The sequence below is a fragment of the Ursus arctos genome, unplaced genomic scaffold, assembly GCF_023065955.2.
Source record: "Ursus arctos isolate Adak ecotype North America unplaced genomic scaffold, UrsArc2.0 scaffold_16, whole genome shotgun sequence".
Taxonomy (NCBI): domain Eukaryota; kingdom Metazoa; phylum Chordata; class Mammalia; order Carnivora; family Ursidae; genus Ursus; species Ursus arctos.
In genome coordinates this window covers 54,268,102-54,285,918 of record NW_026622830.1, presented here as the reverse complement: position 1 = coordinate 54,285,918, position 17,817 = coordinate 54,268,102, and the positions used below count along the sequence as shown (strand labels likewise).

Genomic DNA, 17,817 nt, shown 5'->3' with positions numbered 1-17,817 from the left:
GTGCCATGAGACTGGGCAAGGATGTGGGCGAATTAAGACCTGGTTCTGGGGAACAGAGACCGAGAGGGGCCAGGGGAAGAGTCCAAGGGTGATGGGAGAGGACAACCACGAAAATGACTCGTCAGAGGGGACAGTTTCAAGGAGGGAGTGATCAGGAGTATCTGGGCAACGAAGAAGGATTTTCTGATTGTCAAGTGATACTGCTTGGGATGCAAAGGAAGAACTGGAGCTGTGTAGCCAAAAGGAGGTGGATTAGGAGAGGACCCTGCCTCCGTTTCCAAAACGTGTAAGCCTCATTTCCTAAGCCCTTGCTGGCCACCTAAGGATCTCTTTCTGTCTTTCACTCTGGTGCTTCTCTGCCCCGGCCTCCATTGGATCCCATGCTTTTGGAACCCCAGAGGTGTTTTAAGGGCAAGGGACCCCAGATGTCCGGCCATTGGGCCCCCAAAGCCAGTGGCATCTCTTCTGAAGGAGGCTTGGTGTGTTGCTGAGGGCGCTGCCAGAGGAGCTGAGGAGGGCAGCCAGGGATGCTCTCACACCTCCCCGCCACCTTGCCCTGGCAGAGATCCGGAGCTCCAAGGAGACGGCAGCTCAGCCCCTGCCTCTATATGACACGCCCTATGAGCCAGAGGAGGAGGGGACCACCCCAGAGGGTGAGGGGGCCCCCTAGCCCCGGGAGTCCGGGCTGCCAGAGGATGGCGAGAGGCCCCCTGAGGAGTATGACCAGCCCTGGGAGTGGAAGAAGGAGCAGATTTCCAAAGCCTTTACAGGTAAGCCCCTGGCTGGGGAGGGTGGGCCTGCTGGGGCCTCTAAACAGCTCTCCAGGCCCAGGGGAAGGGAAGGAGTGGACCCCGGGGGTTGGGGGAGGCCCAGCAGCTGGGCTCCAGGGAAGCACGGTTGAGGGCATCACAGAGATTGGTGAATTGGGCAGTGTGGGCGCGGCACTGTGTGCAGGGTCAGGGAACGGGCACAGGAGGATGAAGGGTCTCCCTGCATCACCACCTCTCAGAGGCCAAGAGGCTTAGGCCACTTCCGTCTTTTGGGAGACAGGGCTTATTTTAAAATAAAGAAATTCCAAACAAAATGATAAAACTTGTGACATATGTTAAATACTTACATTTAACAAAAGAAGGCATTGAACACCCCAGACAAGGAAAACGGCTATGTGTATAACCTTTCGAGAACCCAGCCCTGAATCACAGAGCTGTGTCTCCCAGTAGCAGACTGTGCCAGACCAGGGACGCCTGTGCCCCGGGGGGGGGATTCGGAGCAGGAACTGGTGGGGAGAGGGAGGCTGTGAGAAATGCCCTTTGTTGAATGAGGGTTAGGTTTCTCCTGTACCAAGCACCCCAGCGCCTATCCCAGGCCTGGAGTCCCACCTGGGAAGGTGTGTGTTGGTGGTCTGAGTGGGTGCTGCTGCAGCCTGGAGAGCCTGGAGAGTGCTTTAGCTCCTGGGTTCTTGATTCGGTGAGAACATAAAGGATGTAAATACCATTCGACTTCACCCCCACTCCCAGGGCCCCCCACCCCTCCTTGGGCACGGGGCTCATCCTGGAGCCGGACTCAGCTCTCTGCCCTGTCCTCCCCTCCCTGGCAGCCAGACTAGGAAACCACAGGTTTCTGATTTGTTTCCGGTAAAGCATGCACCATTGAGTGGGACCGTTTATCTCCAGAAGTCTCCTTGGAGAATCAATACTGTTTGGATTGCTTAATGGGGAAATCTATGCTCGTCATTAGGAAACCTCGTTAGCAGCCCTGCAGCCGCCAGTGGCATCCCTCTCTTAATTGTCAGGGCTCGGGATTGAGGGCGTGGGGGGTAAATTTCAATAAAACATCTGCCCCCACATCGGAGTATTCATGACAGCCTGGAGCTGGGCTGTCCGTCTCACTGCCCATGGCTTCCCAGGCCGTGGGGAAAAGGAGGAAGGGCGGCAAGTCTGAGGGTGCCAGGAGGCTGTGGGAACCTGGGTGTGGTGCTGGGAGGCGAGGGCAGCTCGTTGTCCCTCGTTTCCTCCTTTCCTGGTCCTTTTGGGCCCTGGAGGCTTATGAGGGTTCAAGTGAAGGGGACCCACACGGCTGGCAGGGCAAGACTCTGCCTCCGGCTATTTGCTACCTGTGCCTCCCCCCTTCGACTACGCAGCCTGGTGTGATCACTGTGGCTCCATCCAACCCTCCGAGAGTCCTGCTCCCCCCTCAGAACCCGTCCCTGCCTCTGCTCTGACCCTCCTCCTTTCTAGGCTATTCTGTGTCCTGGCTCTGGGTTTTGGTGTCTCAACCTCTGCCTCTCTCTGTCTCTCTCTCTGTCTCTGTCCCTGTCTGTGTCTCTTCTCCCTGCTGCTACTGGCTCCAGTTGACATTAAGGTCATCAAAGACCTACCTTGGCCTCTGCCGGTGGGACAGCTGGACAGAAGCTGCTCCCTGCCTGACGGGGACAGGGACATCTCCGGTCCAGCCTCACCCCTCCCTGAGCCCAGCCTGGAGGACGGCAGCGGTGGGTCCTGTGGGAGCTTCTGGCCAGGGTGACGTGTCCTCTCACGCCTCAGGCCCTGTGGGCTTGGGTTGGCAGAGCTGAAGTGGGGTAGGGTTTGGAGAACCTGGAGGAAGAAAGAAGGGACAAAATACACATTCCTCCTTCCTCCCAAAGGTGTGGGGAAGGTGTCTTCTAAAGGAGTCTCTTTCTAAATATCTTGCCTACCATGCCACAGAAATCCACTATTTTACATTCACTTCTTTGTGAGTATTTTGCCTGACCCAATCCTTTGGCAATGCAAGTAACTCTTGAGGTGGGGGTGATGCTAGCATAGGAAGTGTCTGACCCCTTCGGGCAAGGGGCGGGTCTGGTCCTTGCATCTGGTGACTGAGAGGCAGGAAGGTCCTGAAAGTGCTACAAGGAGAGAAAAAGCCCAAATGAGGAGAAAGGAAGCACCGAACACTTCATCTCTGTCAGTTTGGTACAGAACGGGCAGCCAAGTGCTTGTGAATGCCTGTTTGTACATTTGTGCCTGAGTGTGAGGGCTACTTTGTAAATGCAGGATGAAGGAGGGTCTCCATCGCCTGTCCGTGGGTGCCTGTGCTCATGTGACCCACTGGCTTCCTCCCTCGTGCTGGCTCAGTGGTGGGCCTGCCCTGGTCTGGGAGGGCAGAGCCGCCTCAGCTGGGTGTCTCCGGTGGGGGCGGGGAGCCTGTGGGCAGCAACCCTGGGGGCGGGGGAGGGGCGGGCCGGCGGCGGCTTGGGGCAGGATGAGCCTGTCAGGATGGCACCAAGGGGAATCGGATAATTGTTCTCAAATGCATAAGTCACTTCGACAGAATGGCTTGGCAGGGTGATATGGAGAACGGTCATGAACTCTGAGGAGGCGAAAGAAATGATATTATCGGTGCTGAAGCCTCCCGGAGGGGGAATGGAACAGGGGAAGGCAGGCAGCTGCTCCAGAGGGAGAAGTTTAAGTGGTTTCTCATGTTGCTTCTCTCCCCTCTCCTCCCACAGCGTAGGGACTGGTAGGCGCGGTGTGGCCTAGGAGGGCTGCGCCCCACCCCCACAGCCAGTCAAGCCCAGGAGCATGTCCCACCCTTCCAGAACATTCCTTTGACCCCTTTTGGCAGAAAATGGTGGAGCCCTGGTTATTCTATAGGGCTCTATCTCTAGGGTCCTCAGAGTCTATGACTGGTATATTCCCCACAGCCCAGTTTGAAGGATCTGAGAAGAGCTGCCTGTCACCTGGCCGGGAGGAGAAGGGGCGGCTACCTCCCCGACTCTCTGCAGGGAACCCCAAGTCAGCCAAGCCCCTAAACGTGGAGCCCAGCAGCCCCCTTGGGGAGTGGACAGACCCAACATTGCCTCTGGAAAACCAGGTGTGAGTGTCTGTGTCCAGCTGGGGACTCTCTCCCCTCCCTTCCCCTCCTGCCACTGGCTTGCCTGCAGGGGACACCCAGAATGGGTGGGCCAGGACGGCGAGGGACCCAGCAGAGATGCCCCCTTCCTCTCTCTTGTCCTCAGCTGGTACCACGGGGCCATCAGTGGAACAGATGCCGAGAACGTGCTCCGGACGTGCAAAGAGGCCAGCTACCTGGTGTGCGACAGCGAGACCAGCAAGAACGATTTCTCCCTGTCCCTCAAGTGAGTCGGGGTGGGCCTGCGGTAGGCAGGATGAGCTTGTGAGGATGGCACCAAGGAGGATCCATGGGAAGACAACCAGCAGGACAGGAGAAGACTCCAACCTTCCCCCCATGCCCAGCCAAGCTGGGGAGAAGTCCATCCCCAGGAACTTTTGCTGACTCTGGGCCCTAGGGACCTGGAGCAGTCTGAGGCTCCTCCCCTGACCTCAAGGAGCTCAGAGTCCGTTAGAGGAAACAGTCAAGCTACAGTGTCCAGCTCCAAAGTTTATGTCACTTACCAGCTGTGTGCCCTGGGGCCCCCTGAACCTCTCTGGGCCTCAGTTTTCTTACTTATAAAGTAGGGGAATAATAATATCTACCTTATAGGGAAGGATCCAATGAAATAATATATGGGAGGCACTTAACATGGTGCTAAGTGCTAAATAAATTATCACCTTCATCTTTACTAATGGCAGTCCAGATGTTCTTGAAGCACCGGCAAGGAGATAGGAACTTTGCCTGAGGGGCTCTGCAGGGGGAGGCGGAGGCTGGATCCTGGGAGGAGGGTGGAGCAGTGGACACAAAGCTATCGTTCACTCTGAAGAAGTGGGCAGGAGGACCGGGCGCTAGTGGCTGATAACTGAGTTTTAAAGGATCCAGGAAGATGGGGGAGGCAGGGCGCTCCCTTCCCATCAGCCTTCCTCCTAGGGAGTAGATAGACACAGAGAGGTACTGGCCTCCTACCAGAATGGCCAGCCCTCCCCTCGGTATCCAGGAGTCCTGCCCGATAGAGCCTGCCCCCCACATGGCAGCCTGTCAGATGGTGGGTTCATTCGCATCGCCCCCATCACTCCTGGGACATCTGTACCACCTCCTACCACATTTCTCAGGGGCATTAGAATACAGGTATACCCCCACTTCAAACAAATGCAATATACAGCAATGTGGGACTATTAAACAGACATTTGAGGATAATTATTGAACTTCAACTAAAAGATAATGGGAAAATGCCAGTCTAGAGTCAAACAACCTGAATTTTATTCTTGGGTTTCATAAAACTAGCTTTGTGACCCCAGGCAAATCATGGAACCTCTCTGGGCCTTGGTTTCTCCCTTTGCAAAATGCATTGATGGGTACCTCTTAGGTTTCTTGCAGCTCTCATACTCTGCAATTGTCATAAAATCAAAGGAGCATTTAGGAAAAGTTCATCTGTCAAAAATCTGATATAACCCTAGGAATGTGTGTTGCTTTAACAGTTAAGAGTCACAGAGCACCTACTGTGTGCTGAGCCGTGTATACACCGTCTCCAAACCAACTGCCGACCTGGAAGATGAATCTCTTTCTTATAGACAGAAAGAAATACAAAGAGGTATGTGACTTGCTCAAGGCCACCAGGTAACAAAGTGCCAAAAGCAGGATTTGGACCCAGTTCAGTTCAGTCGGACTACAAGAACCGCACTATTCCATTGCATCGCTCCACCAGTCCTCAAGTCTGGAACAGTCCAAGGCTGAGACGGCAAGGGTCTGGCTCTGTGAAAGGAGCAGGGCGGGGCTCAGCCTTATCCTGGGGAGTAAAAGGGGAGGCAGGCCTGGGTGCTGCTTCGGCCCAGGCTGATCCAGCCCCACCAGCAGCTGTCCACCAGAGCCTCGCTTGCATATAAATGGCTTCTCTGAAATACAATTAAGGTTTCTCTGCTCTCTGTAATGGAAGGGCTTTCACTGGTGATTAAACAGCTTCCTCCAGAAGCCATGTCAGCTCTGGCCCTACCGCCCAGCTAGTCCCACCCAGACTCCTGAGGGTTGGGCAATGACTCTGCTTGGGACTTTATCCCAGGAGGTCAGTTATCCAGATGGAGGCTTGTTGCCACTTTATTGCCCTTTTTGGCCAGATCTGTCCCTCAAGGAGAAGATATAATGTAGTTTTGGGGAGAGGTGATTATCCCAAGTGGATTGTGGTTAGGGGGTTTTCTCCAAACTGTGAGAGGGAGAGGGAAAGCAAGGCCCAAGCTGCTGCCCACAGCTTTGGGCCTGGGCCATGGCATAGGGCAGACAGGGGAGGGGGACTACTCACTGCCTCCCCTCTCTACCACCCCCAGGGACTGCACATTTTCCTCAGGCCCTTAGCTCCCTTCCCCAGGGCCTGCGTGGTCACTGTCAGCCTCAGCCATTATCTCGGGCCTACAGAAGAAGGATGCCCCCCCATCCCCCCACCCCCGCCCATACACACATACACCCAGCCTGGGGCCCCCAGCAGGCTTTAGGGCACAGTATCCTGGGGCAGGGAGAAGGAATTGGAAGCATGGGTGATAAAGGACTGTTTTTTTCCTGTCATCCCTTTCCTCTCTTCAGTCATCCACTCTCCATCTTCACTTGTGGGCCCAGTGAAATGGGTCCCGTCAGAAGCCTCTTTGTACGCAGGCAGGGGAGGGAAATGAGGTTTGTCAGCCTCACCTCATATGAGGGCCCCCCTCACCGGTCCTACCTCCCATACTAGTTTCTGAGCCCTGCACTTGTCCCCAGGTAGGCTCTGGCCCCGAGAGACAAGTATTCAGGCTTCAGGGCTCCCCCAAACACTGCTTCCTCCTTGCTGTGGACCAGGCCTGGTAGCTTGGGCAGACACTGTTCTTGCTCGGGCCCCACCCCCATGCTTTCTCTCTAAGACAGGGTGCCCGGACAGCTGGGAGCCGGCCAGAGCTCTGAGCAGCAGGGTCCTTGTCTTGAGGGCAGGGCCAGGCACTGATGTGGATTTCCTGGATCGTGTCAGGGAGCTGGGAGAGGCAGTGGAGCCTTTCTCTCTGAGGGAGGGAATGGAGTTACAGCCTCACCGGTGATGGCATCCCAGGCTGCAGGGACAGAGGAGCTGGGGGCTTGGCCCAAGGCCCAGTTAGCAGGAGGGTAAAGGGATATCCCCAGGACAAGGCGGTTGAGCCTCCCCGGATTTGGGGTGGGCTTCCAGAGCAGCTAGCTCACCCCCTCCCCTGGTTTCTGCAAGAGAGAGCCTCAACCAAGATTCGCTCGGTTGTCACATCTGTCCACACACGGTCCTGCCAAGGATGTTTGTGTCTCCACATGCGTCACTAGGAGCCCCCACCGGTGTCATCCCCCACAGCTCAGAGATGGAGAGGGTAGACCAGCTTTGGCCACACAGGTTGGAGGGCACCAGTGCTCGGGTCCCAGGGTCTGGGGCAGGGAGGGTGGTCGCTCCAGTTTCCACCTGCACACGCCCTGTACACTCACTACACACACATTCTTGGCACACCCAGGGCCCTCACCACAAAGCCAACGCCTAGGGTTACCTACTCACAAAATCCCCTCTGCCTCCTCTCTGTTTTCTGGACTGACCTCCACCTTCCCTAGTCACCTCCCCACACAGCTGGCTCAGAACAGCCACATTTGCTGCGGGCGTGGGGGAGGGCAGGGGGACTGGAGAGGGCCCCTACTCACCAGGGTCTCCTCTCCTCTTCCCAGGAGCAGTCAGGGCTTCATGCACATGAAGCTGTCCCGGACCAAGGAACACAAGTACGTGCTGGGCCAGAACAGCCCACCCTTCAGCAGCGTCCCTGAAATCGTGCACCACTACACCAGCCGCAAGCTGCCCATTAAGGGGGCCGAGCACATGTCCCTGCTCTATCCTGTGGCCATTCGGACTCTGTAGATGTGAGGCCCGGGCACTGTGACAAAGCTGGACCCAGGCCTGCGCCCATCCCCTGGCTGAGGGCGCTGGCCCTTCCCAGGGACATGTTCTGTCAAGTCTTTCTTCCCCTCTCCCAGAGATCGAGTGGGACCTGCAGATTCCTTAATTTATTCTAAACGGGAAGGCCTTCTGGGGCCTCGGAGTAAAAGGTTGTCTGGAGCGAGGACAGAGGAATCCCTGGGGAGAGAGGATAGCCCCTGGATGAAGGGGGCTTCAGAGCCGCTGGTCTCTGGAGGAGTTTAAGATCCGCAGCTCCCCGCCGCTTCCGCCCCCAGGGCACAGGCGGGGATCCCCTTCCCCACGGCAGCCTTCCCCCTGGGTCAGTGCGGGGCGCCCTGGCCATCTCTCCGCCTCCACCCCTAAACCACCGGCGGGCTCTGTTCAGAGTCTGGTGCGGGGATTGGGGAAGGCAGACACCCCCCCCCCCCCCCCAGGACGGAGATGGCCTCGGGGGTGGAGAGAGGAGGGGAAGGGCTCGGGCCGGAGGGAACTTGCGCAGTCCCCGGGCTGCCCCAGCTCCCGGCCAGATGCAAGAAATAAACCCAGTCCTGCCAGGCCCAGCCGCGTCCGCGCCCCCAGCGCCGCCCCCCCCCCCCCCGGGCTGCCGGGGGAGGGAGCGGCGAAGCGAGCGCAGATTCTGTTCATAAATCAGCTCTGGAGCGACCCAAGCCAGCAGTGAAAAGCACTTTGCTTCCCTAGACGAGATGTCAAAACATCCCCCTCCGCTCCCGCCGGGCTGGGGGCACCCGGAGCCGACCGGCCGCGCGGCGCCCCCTCCCCGCCGCGCCGACGACGGCCGCTCCCCCGAGCGCGTCCAATTTCCTGCCAACAGCCGTGCGTCTGGGAGGAGGGGAGCCGCCGAGAGACGAAGAGGCAGCGCGCCAGGCGAGGGGGGCGGGCGGCCCTGCCACGCGGAAGCCGCGCATCCGCACACGCGGGAAAGCTGGCGCGCCGACCGCGTTTTCTTCCCAGGGGAAGCGGGGCCTGCCGCGCCTCCCCCATCCCCCGACCGTGAGTCCGCCCCCTGGAGACGTGCAGCCCGCAGGTCTGGGCCCGGATCTCCCGTCGGCCGGGGCTTCGGGCTCGCGGCCGAGCCTGGCGGGGCGCTCCGCGCCTGCCCCCTGCTGGTCGTGCCTCTAACCGCGGGTCGCGGGCGCCCGGCCACACCGGACCGGCCCTGGAGACGCCCCACCGCACCCAGGGCTGGACCGGCCGAGGCCTGTGCGCCCGGCCCCCTGGGCATACCCCCTGCGCCGCAGGTCCCAACTGCCGTCGACCCACTCCAGGCCCGCCCTCCTGCCCCCACGGGGCTCCCCGCGGGGCTGAACAAACATCCGCTGCTCTGGGAGCGCAGTCCCAGGGCCTCTTTACAGAACCTGAGCAGTGTCAATCATGGGAGTTCGGATTTTCTAATCCCCGGCTATTTCATCGAAATCGAGGATATGTGACCTGACAAATGTAAGAATTCGGTGAGGACAATCGAGAGGCTCACTTGAAATTGGGCCCTGCTTTAGAAATTCCCTCAGAGGGTTGCCCTATACCTTGGAGGGTATGAGTCACTTTCCAGATGAGAAAACAGGCTGAGTGTTCAGGTGATGTGCTCATCTGTCTCCTTGTGCTTTCATCTCTTTACCTGGAAGACCCATGGAGGCACGGGTGGTCCACTGCTGTTGCTCAGAGGTCCTGGAGCCAGCCAGGCCAACTCTGGCTCCTGCTCTGTCCTGCCACGCACACCCGCACTTTGTGCCCTGCCCACCTTCTCCAGAACTCCCATCCCTTCTCTCTCTGCCCTTCCTGGTCAGGCTTGAGAAGCCCCACACGAGCCACCCTGAGAGGCCTGGGTCAGGAAGGGTGCCCCTGAGCTGGGAAAGGGGTCTCCAGCTAAAGCCCTCGGCCTTGGGCTGGTTCCTTTATTCGGTAGATGCTGGCAGGTTCAGAACACTGTCTGCAGCAGCCTGGGTGAGTTGGCTGGTTAGTAGCTTCCTTTGCCAGCGCCCACCCCCATCCTGGGGCAGAATAAAGAAAACCAGAGGGCAGAAAAGTGGTTTGTTTGTAAAGGAGACTATTGCAGTGGGAAGAGGAGACAAGGCCTGAGGAGCACGACATAGATATTGGGCCAGATTCTGACTACAGCACATGTTTAAAAACTGGGGAGAAATCAGTTGTGCTGTTAGGCTAGGATGCTGAGGGGGTTCCTGTAGATTTCTCTCTGTGGGCCCAGCCTCTAGCCCACCCCAAGGCATTTGCCAGCCCTTTTGACAGTGGGGAGCCTAGAGGAGGGGGAGGCTTTGGGGGAGGAGTTCCAAGATGCCAGCATCTGTGCTCCCACTCCGTCCTTAGGCCCACAGCCCCCTAGTGCACATACACACGGCTTTTCAGCTCCAGTCTTTTGAGGCTTTTTCTTAGTTTGGAAGAAGAGGTGTCACTTTGCCCCAAAGTAACAAGAGCTCTCCTACCTCCCAGGCTCCGTTTCCTAGACAGTGCCCCCCGCTTCTCCAAGCTGAGACAGTCTGCACTTGGGGGTCTCTGAACCCGTATGGGGTGACTGACCATGGCCACCTGGACCAGGGATGAGAGGTAGGAATGGGAAGGAGGCAGAGAGTCAGAAATAGGAAATATAGAGCGAGGTGTGGGCCCAAACCTCTGCTCAGCTGGGCAATGGGAAGAGCTCCTGGCCTGGCCAGGAGGCCTAGAAGTTCTCATAATGGTCGGAGGAGTGAGTCCGGTCCTGCTCGTTGATGAGCTGACAGTCCTTTTCCACATTCTTGGTCATGCCAGGGGGGCCACAGCTAAACACCCCAATCTTCCGGACCTGTTAGGGGAAGGAAACGTGAAGCCTAGCTCAGTGTTCATGGAAAGACAGGCAAGAGTCCTTGGTGGGGACTCCTTCCATGTTTCTGATAAAGGTTCGCTTCACACCCTGTGTGGTGAGGGCTGGCTCGGTGTGTGCGTCTAGCTCAGCTTTGGTAGACTTGCTTTGTGTGGGTCCGCCCTCCCCTCTCTCCAAGGCATTTGGGGTAAAGGATCAGTGTTTCTGACAGGGGCTGGGTTAATCAGCGTTCAGGTTAAAGGCTAGCTTACTGTGTCATTGAGGGCTAGGCCATTATTTACCAGAGCAGTGGCTAGCCCAGTGTTCCTGGTAAAGATCAGCGTCTCGGGTGAGGGCTGGCTCAGTATTCATGGTAAGAATAGCTTTGAGTTTATCATAAGGATGAACTGAGCTGTTCCTTCTGGACAGGCACCATGGCTTTAGAAGTGGCGAGTCCCTGTTGCTGCTTCCCCCCTGAGCCCCTCAGAGTGACCGCTACTGTTTTTCCATTCCATTCTCCCCACTTATCTCTTGGGTGATGAGTTCTTATCAGCAGTTCCTTCCCTCCTGGAGCTGGGTTGGGAGGTTTGCTTAGACCTCAGGTGATAAAGGCCAGGAGAACCTTGATATGGGGTGGACTGACCTGCGGGTGGACCTCCTGCAGGGACTTGAAGAAGGGCTCGAAGGGGGGGCGGCCAAAGTGCATGATGTGAACAGACTCCGGTTCAGCACCTTCTGGAAGTGCCGCTCACAGAGGTACTGGGGGCACAGTGGCAGGTCAGGCCAAGGACAGTCAGGGTCCGTGCCTAGCCCAAGCCAGCCTGCAGCCCAGGAGACAGAGAATGGGGTGGGGAGGGAGCTGGAGGCTGAAAATCGGGACTACCATCTCTGTGCCTCCTGCCGTCTGAACCTGGCTGTCCGCCCACCTGCCCTGGCCATCTGAGCCTCACCCAGCCAACCCATCGACCCACCTAGTCGCCCCGCCTGGCCGTCCCTGACCCACCAGCATGGTGGTCCTGAGGTCAAACTTCTCAGCCAGCTGGGTGACGTAGGTGTGCACGGACACCAGGTCCTGACGGTCATTCTCCTCCACCTCTCGGATGATGTCAGCCATCCGCTCAAACTGCCGCTGGGTTCTCGTCACCCAGATGAAGTAGATCTGGGGACACAGGGGAGTTCAGGACCTGGCTAAGCTCAGGCTCCCTATATCCCAGGGATCCCCACAGCAATAGAACTCTGCCGGTCTCCGTCAGCTTGTGCCTCTCCCCAGACACTCTGGGGAATGGAGTGTTGTGGGGGGCCCCAGGGCCAGGCTCTGGGCGGGAGATGGAGTTACCCCAGGCATGGAGAGAGAGAAGGGAGTGATAACCTGGGGTGATGAAAAAGGACACTTGTCAAGTGAGCTGAAGGTCCGATGGGGTGGGAAGCGGCTTTTTCACACAGAGCCTGCCGGTCCACTCCCTGCAACGGGCCCTCCACAGGCTGCTGGGCTCCCAACCAACCCCAGCCCAGAGGGATAGGGTTCCACTAAGGGGCATGTCACAGAACAGCCTGAGGGAAGACCCAGCTGGCTGCCCGGGGCAGATGGGAATGGGCTCAAAGAGAGAGCCGGAGGATAGAAGCTGCCATAGAGGGACCGACCTCCCGCTTCTGAAGAGGCTGAAGTGGGGCCGTGTGGGTTAAGAAGCAGAGGCAGAGCCGGCATGGACAGAGGAGCGGGGGAGCTGCCTGTCACCCTCTGAATGCCGACAGTACGTGGGCTTGGCCTCTGCCTGCTGCGTTCCTGTGCCCCCGACTCACCTGCCAGGCCCAGAGAGACAAGCAGGGGCCTGCTACCAGGTCCGGGCTGGGGTGAAGGGACCCGGGATAGAGGGGGCCTGAGGGCCTGGGCTGTGTTCCTGCAACTAACCCAGCCCACCAGCCCTGCCTCGGCACCTCCCCTCTTCTTCCTCTTGAAAGCAGAGCCGGTTTCACTGCCCCACCCCAAGTGTTCCCTTCCTTCTCCCAACCTGACAAGGCTCCCTGCAGGGGCTGGCCTCCTCTGTACGACAGACTGGGTTTCTTTACCCCTCTCCAACTCTGTTCTTTAGGGTCCGAGGATATCAGACCCCTCTGGGGTCAGGCCAAGAACAGAGGCAGGAGAGACAGGCAGAGACGGACACAGTGATAGGGAGCAGGGGCCAGGGGTCAGAAGGAGGAGAGGGCACTCACCTTCTTACAGAACACTTGGCAGCTGACTGATGATTTGAAGACCAGGTCTTTGAGGATGGAGGCAAAGGGGGTGACTCCAACGCCCCCTCCCACCAGCACTGAGACCTCAAACTTATGCCATTCCTGGTGGCCCTCTCCAAATGGTCCATCAAGGTACAGCTGCAGGAGAAGGAGTGGGTCTGAGTTAAGCTCCGCCACCACAATAGCTCTGAAGCTAGAAATGGGAGGCAGGGAAGGCAGGTATGTTTATGGAGTGAGGAGAGAGGGGGTGCCGCAGCATTACCTGGAATGGCCAGTCTCTGGATGGGAGGGGAGGAACACAGTGGGCAGCCCGGGGCTGCGGGGCCAAGGCCTGCTAAGGGGATGTGGGGGCGGGTAGCTCATCCGGTCTATGTCTGGTCACCTTCGGGTATCTGGCACAGCCACCTCCCGTTGGAGGTGAGTAGATCTCCCTGAGCCGAGTGGTCCAGGGCCCTGCTGCCCGGATGTGCAGGCTGAGCGTGTCCTCATCGGGTGCAGAAGTCAGCGTGAAGGGGTGGTACTCAGTGGTCCCCAGAGCCAAGCAGGCGATCCGCACCCACTGTCCCGACTTGTACTCAAAGCCTTGGGGCCGCTGGAGCTGCAGGTGGGTCACTCCTGAGGAAAGGAAGTGGGCAGGAGGCTGCTATCCAGGACCCAGCAACCCTGTGGCCTCCAGAAAGATCCCCCCCCCCGCCCCCGCAGCCTCAGCTCTCCTTCTGGAATATGCCAAGGCCTCTCCCCATCAGAAGGCATTACTCCCCTCTGGCCATGTCCACCCTGCGGAGGGGCAATGCAGCGCTGGTGCTGGTGGTCAGCAGGGAAAGGAGCAACCTGGCCCGGGCTCCTCCTCCCTCTGTTGTGAGAGAGGCTCGGGTCCCCCGGCCAAGAGCTTTGCTTGCTAGCTCCCTCATCGCTGCCGCCTCAAGGCCCCTGCCAACTCCACTGGACCAGACCAGCGGATTGCAAGGTCCAGGCTCTGCCCCTGCCCTGTGGGCTTTCTCAGCACTACCCAGCTGGTCCCTGACAGCCTGCAGGCCTGGTGCCTGAAGGCAGCAGCTCGGCCTTCTCCACGCTGATCTCCACCTTCTTCAGGCTCAGGCTCACCAGCTTGTCCCCCATAGATGAGTGCCGGGACCGGGAAGAAGATGTGGAAACGGGGCAGCTGGGGCAGGCCGAAGCTGCCGTGGACAATGAGCTGGATAGAGTGAAGAATTCAGCTCAGACCAAGTCACACCCACAACAGTGTCTGTGGCCGACTCGGGCCTTAGCCCCTTGCACCCTCCACCCACCCCAGCCCACCCCCACGGGCACCCTCCGTCCCCACCTCTCCGTGTACCACGCTCCCTCCAGGTCCCCAAATCTAACCACTCCCAACCCCAAGCCCATCCTGCAGATCGTCCACGATGAGTGAGACTATTTGCGCCTTCCTGGCACCATCCTGAACCAGCCACCTTGACTCTCGCCTGGTCTCCTGCAGTAGCCTCCCAGCTCGTCTTCTAGGGGGTTGCCCCACCGTGACCCATTGTCTTCAAGGCAGCCACTGCGACTTTCTGAAGTTCATTTTATCACGCCGTCGCAGTGTAACCGGCCTTAGTGGACTTCCCATTATACCACAAGGCCTCGAGATGCTCTGGCCTCTGCCTGCCAGCGTTTCCGCCTCCCTGTTCTTCAAACACGGCAAGTCCTTTCTGCTTCAGGCCCTGGGCACCCACTGCTCCCTCTCCCAGGAATGCCCCCTCCCTGCTTCTTGCCCTGGCTACCTCTGTCTCATTTTTTAAAAATTTATTTGAAAGAGACCAAGAGCGTGAGCGTGAGCAATGGGGAGGAACAGAGGGAGAGGGAAGAGCAGACTCCCCGCTGAGCGGAGAGCCTGATGTGGGGCTCGATCCCAGGACCCAGGGGTGGATCATGACCTGAGCCGAAGGCAGAGGCTTAGCTAACTGAGCCCCCCAGGCGCCCCCCTCTATCTCATTTGTCAGGGCTCAGCAGAAACACCCCCTCCTTAGGCCTTCCCTGGGTCCTCTGGCATATCTCCCAGTTACTTCCCGTCAGCACTTGTCATCCCCCACACTCACGTTGCTTCTTCATTCATTGACATGCTCCCCACCGGAGTGTGTGTGTGTCTTTTGTTTTTGCCACCGTACTCTCAGCTCTTAGCCGTTGCCGCCTGGCACACAGCAGGCACTCAATAACTGCTGAGTTAGTAAAAGGAGTTCCTCCAATTTACCCTCTCCCTTTGGAGACTAAAAACACACAACCAGGCCCCCTTTTCCATTAAATAACTGACGTAATTGTTTTCCATGGAATTGTATTTCCATGAAATAACTGAATACTTGTTTAGCTCTGGTCCTTTCCCCAACAAGCTGGTCTAACATGGTCAGACATGATTTGCCCCCATACTTCCCATTTGCTTGTTCCTAAGTCTGGTCAGTCTGGCTCCTGCCTCCACCTCTTCTCAGGACCTGCTCACTGGGGGCTCACCCATCCCATGAAGGTCTCCTTTCATTTGCTCCCAGGGCTGGCCGTCTGTGGCACTAGCAACCGCCTGCTCCTTGCCTCGTCTGCTGCGTCTCTGGGGCCACTCGCTTTCCATCTCCTCCACTGGCTCTCTGTTCCTTCTCCCAGCCCTGATCCTGCATGTTGCCCAAACCTGATTTTCTCACTCTCTGCGCTCCTCAGTCTATGCTGTCCCGTGTGGCATGGCCCCTCGGCCGCCCCCGCAGCCGCACGGGTCCTGCCACCACCTAATACCCTGGGGCCATCCACAGCCAGGCCTTTGCGCCCTGAATACACTATCCTCATTTCCACCTCTGCACCCGTGCTCGTGCCCTTTCTTCTACCTGGAATGCTCTTCGGATTGCACTCTGCCCTGTCGGATCTTAGCTTACCTCTCCTTAAGTCTTGGCTCCAGTCCCATCTTCTCCCCAAAGTCTTCCCTAACCAGTTTGGCCCGAATGAAACTCCCTTCAGCGAGCTGCTAGAAATCACTGTTTGCAGCCCTCAGCTCAGCATGAATCCTGTATTGTCTGCTCATTCTGATCACGGCAAGTGCACGGCACTTATCTCTACCCCAAATCCTAAGTTCTCCAGGGCAGAGCTTCGAGTCTCCCCCTCCTCCCCCAAACTAGTACGTAGCACCGAACAACTGTGTACTAGACCCTTCCACAGATAACTGTTACACTGAACTCTGGCTCCTCAGTCCGCTCTGCCTTTCCCCAGCTTCATGTTCCTTTGCCCACAGGACTAACTTAAACCTCTCTGGGCTCTTCTCTGAACTGGCTCCGGTCCCCCCAGGTTCCTCTTTCATTATGGAGCCCACCCCCACCCCAAGGCTTTCTGAGCATCTAACCAGGCTGAGAACGACGTCTGGGTGGCCTCATACTGCTCTGTTTATACGTCCCATTTGGTGTTGGCTCTACTTTTAAACCACAGAACTGCTGCAGACCCACGGTTGGCTGAGGAGCTGGGGGGCTGCCGCCAGCTCAGCTTCCGCTGTGCCCGCCCTGCCCGCTTCTGCCTGGGTCGGGAGCCCGGACAGCCTTCTGCAGGGCCGGCTCCACACTGGGTCCTTTACTTGTCGCTTCTCTTTCTGCCCCAAGTCAAGCGGACACACCAAGGGTAAATGGGGAGGAGGCGGGTGTTTTGGCCCTGATATCCCCCAGGTGAGACTGTCCCTAGCGGCCAGGGTTGGGTTGCCCAGCAGAGGGTCCTGCACCTTTCTGAGCTGCTGACTTCCCTGCTGGCAGGAAGGGAGGCTCTGAACCCCAGGGATCCCCCAAACCCAGGGATAAGTCAGGAAGGGGTCTTGGTCTCAGGGAGCCAGTGTGGCCACTCTTCCGGGTCTCCCATTGAGCTCAGCTGCTTTTTCACCAGGAACAAGAACATCATCTCCACCCCTAACAGAAACAGTAACCGGGGAGCTAGGGCTCCCCCCTAGCAGGGGTGGGTAGGGAGGGATAAATCAGCCTCAGCTTCCAAAGAAGACAGAGATTTCTCTGGAAACAAACATCAGTTCTAGGAAATGACCTAAGCCGAGGTCGGGTAGTCCTCTTCAGAACCGTGAAGTGCTGAGCCTCAGCAACATGGAAACAGACCGTCTGATCACTGAGGACAGAACTGCACCTGGAGGACGCAGGGCATCCCACAGGTGCCAGCTTGACCCAGGCCATGATGGACTCGCCCTCTGTTTCAGGACTGTGTGCAATTCTGCCTGGAGCCAGGTGACAGATGGCAACCATCTGGGCTCTGCGCTTCTGAATGCTGACGGGCAAGTATCGTTGGTGGGGACGCTGGGGCCTTGGGACTTAGTTTAGCTTCTCAGCAGGACCCTCGGGTGCTCTTTAGGGAACCGCCTGTATCCATGAGGAAGGCAGGCCAAGCACAGATCAGAGTCCCTCTGGAACTAACTAGCTGGCGCACCTGACGGCAAACCCAGGGAAGGTAAAGGGAACAGGAGGACGAGGGAAGGGAGGGAATGTGAAGGAAGGGAGGCAGGAGCTTAAGGAGAAGGAAAGGGAACAGGTAGACTCTTAAAAATCCATCTCATCAACAGTCCAAGTGAGGACGTTTTGAGCAAGCTCGTTGACTCTACAAGTGGCACTTTGCTGAGTGGGGTGCAGACACCCCAGGAAACAGGATCAGAACAAAAGTGGCAGAACAGAATTAAGATAGACTTCTCTAAAAAAAAAAAAAAGTGTGCTGCTCCCTTGAAAGTGGGCGGTCAACCCTGGAGCTCACACCAGCCACCGGAACTGGGGAATGACCGGCTGGGCAGAAATGATGCGGGGGTGTCTGCAAGGAAGCGACCAGCCTGATAGGGCTGCTACTGCCAGCCCCATGCCGGGCACCCATCTTCCAAGCGCTGCAGCCCGGGGTCCATCTGCTTGACAGGCCTACACTATCCTCTCCAGCTGTGATGTGAGAAGTGGAGGGGATTCCTGAAATGACTGAGGGGACGGAGAACGGATGTCTCAGCCCTCATGGCCTC

At 57.9% G+C, this 17,817-nt stretch overlaps 3 protein-coding genes across 3 annotated transcripts in view; 2 read left to right on the top strand and 1 right to left on the bottom strand.

Moving 5' to 3' along the window:
- Positions 1-8,214, top strand: part of LOC125281940 (ral guanine nucleotide dissociation stimulator-like) — a 50,020-nt gene extending 41,806 nt beyond the window's left edge. Inside the window, exons 17-22 of the mRNA XM_057312877.1 lie at positions 564-770; positions 2,351-2,491; positions 3,683-3,854; positions 3,998-4,117; positions 5,352-5,464; positions 7,564-8,214. The gene's annotated coding sequence lies outside the window, so the exon portion shown is untranslated. The remainder of the gene's footprint in view (positions 1-563; positions 771-2,350; positions 2,492-3,682; positions 3,855-3,997; positions 4,118-5,351; positions 5,465-7,563) is intronic.
- Positions 3,661-7,750, top strand: LOC130541849 (SH2 domain-containing adapter protein F-like). Its single transcript, XM_057313043.1, has 3 exons — positions 3,661-3,854; positions 3,998-4,117; positions 7,564-7,750. Exons 1-3 carry the CDS (start codon positions 3,661-3,663, stop codon positions 7,748-7,750), a joined length of 501 nt encoding a protein of 166 aa, XP_057169026.1.
- A 1,683-nt stretch (positions 8,215-9,897) lies between the features above and the next one.
- Positions 9,898-17,817, bottom strand: part of LOC125281939 (dual oxidase 1-like) — a 383,795-nt gene continuing 375,875 nt past the window's right edge. The window contains 8 exon segments of the mRNA XM_057313042.1: positions 9,898-10,601; positions 11,242-11,303; positions 11,306-11,357; positions 11,602-11,757; positions 12,810-12,968; positions 13,213-13,445; positions 13,874-13,947; positions 13,949-14,025. Coding sequence (XP_057169025.1) covers positions 10,479-10,601; positions 11,242-11,303; positions 11,306-11,357; positions 11,602-11,757; positions 12,810-12,968; positions 13,213-13,445; positions 13,874-13,947; positions 13,949-14,025 — 936 coding nt within the window. The 3' untranslated portion in view covers positions 9,898-10,478.

What these genes read in the sequence shown, in the direction of transcription:
- LOC130541849 (XM_057313043.1), top strand. Translation starts at nt 3,661, where the DNA reads ATGACTGGTATATTCCCCACAGCCCAGTTTGAAGGATCTGAGAAGAGC. An exon ending in TTGCCTCTGGAAAACCAGGT is followed by an intron (nt 3,855 to 3,997) that starts GTGAGTGTCTGT and finishes TCTTGTCCTCAG; the next exon opens with CTGGTACCACGGGGCCATCA. An exon ending in GATTTCTCCCTGTCCCTCAA is followed by an intron (nt 4,118 to 7,563) that starts GTGAGTCGGGGT and finishes TCCTCTTCCCAG; the next exon opens with GAGCAGTCAGGGCTTCATGC.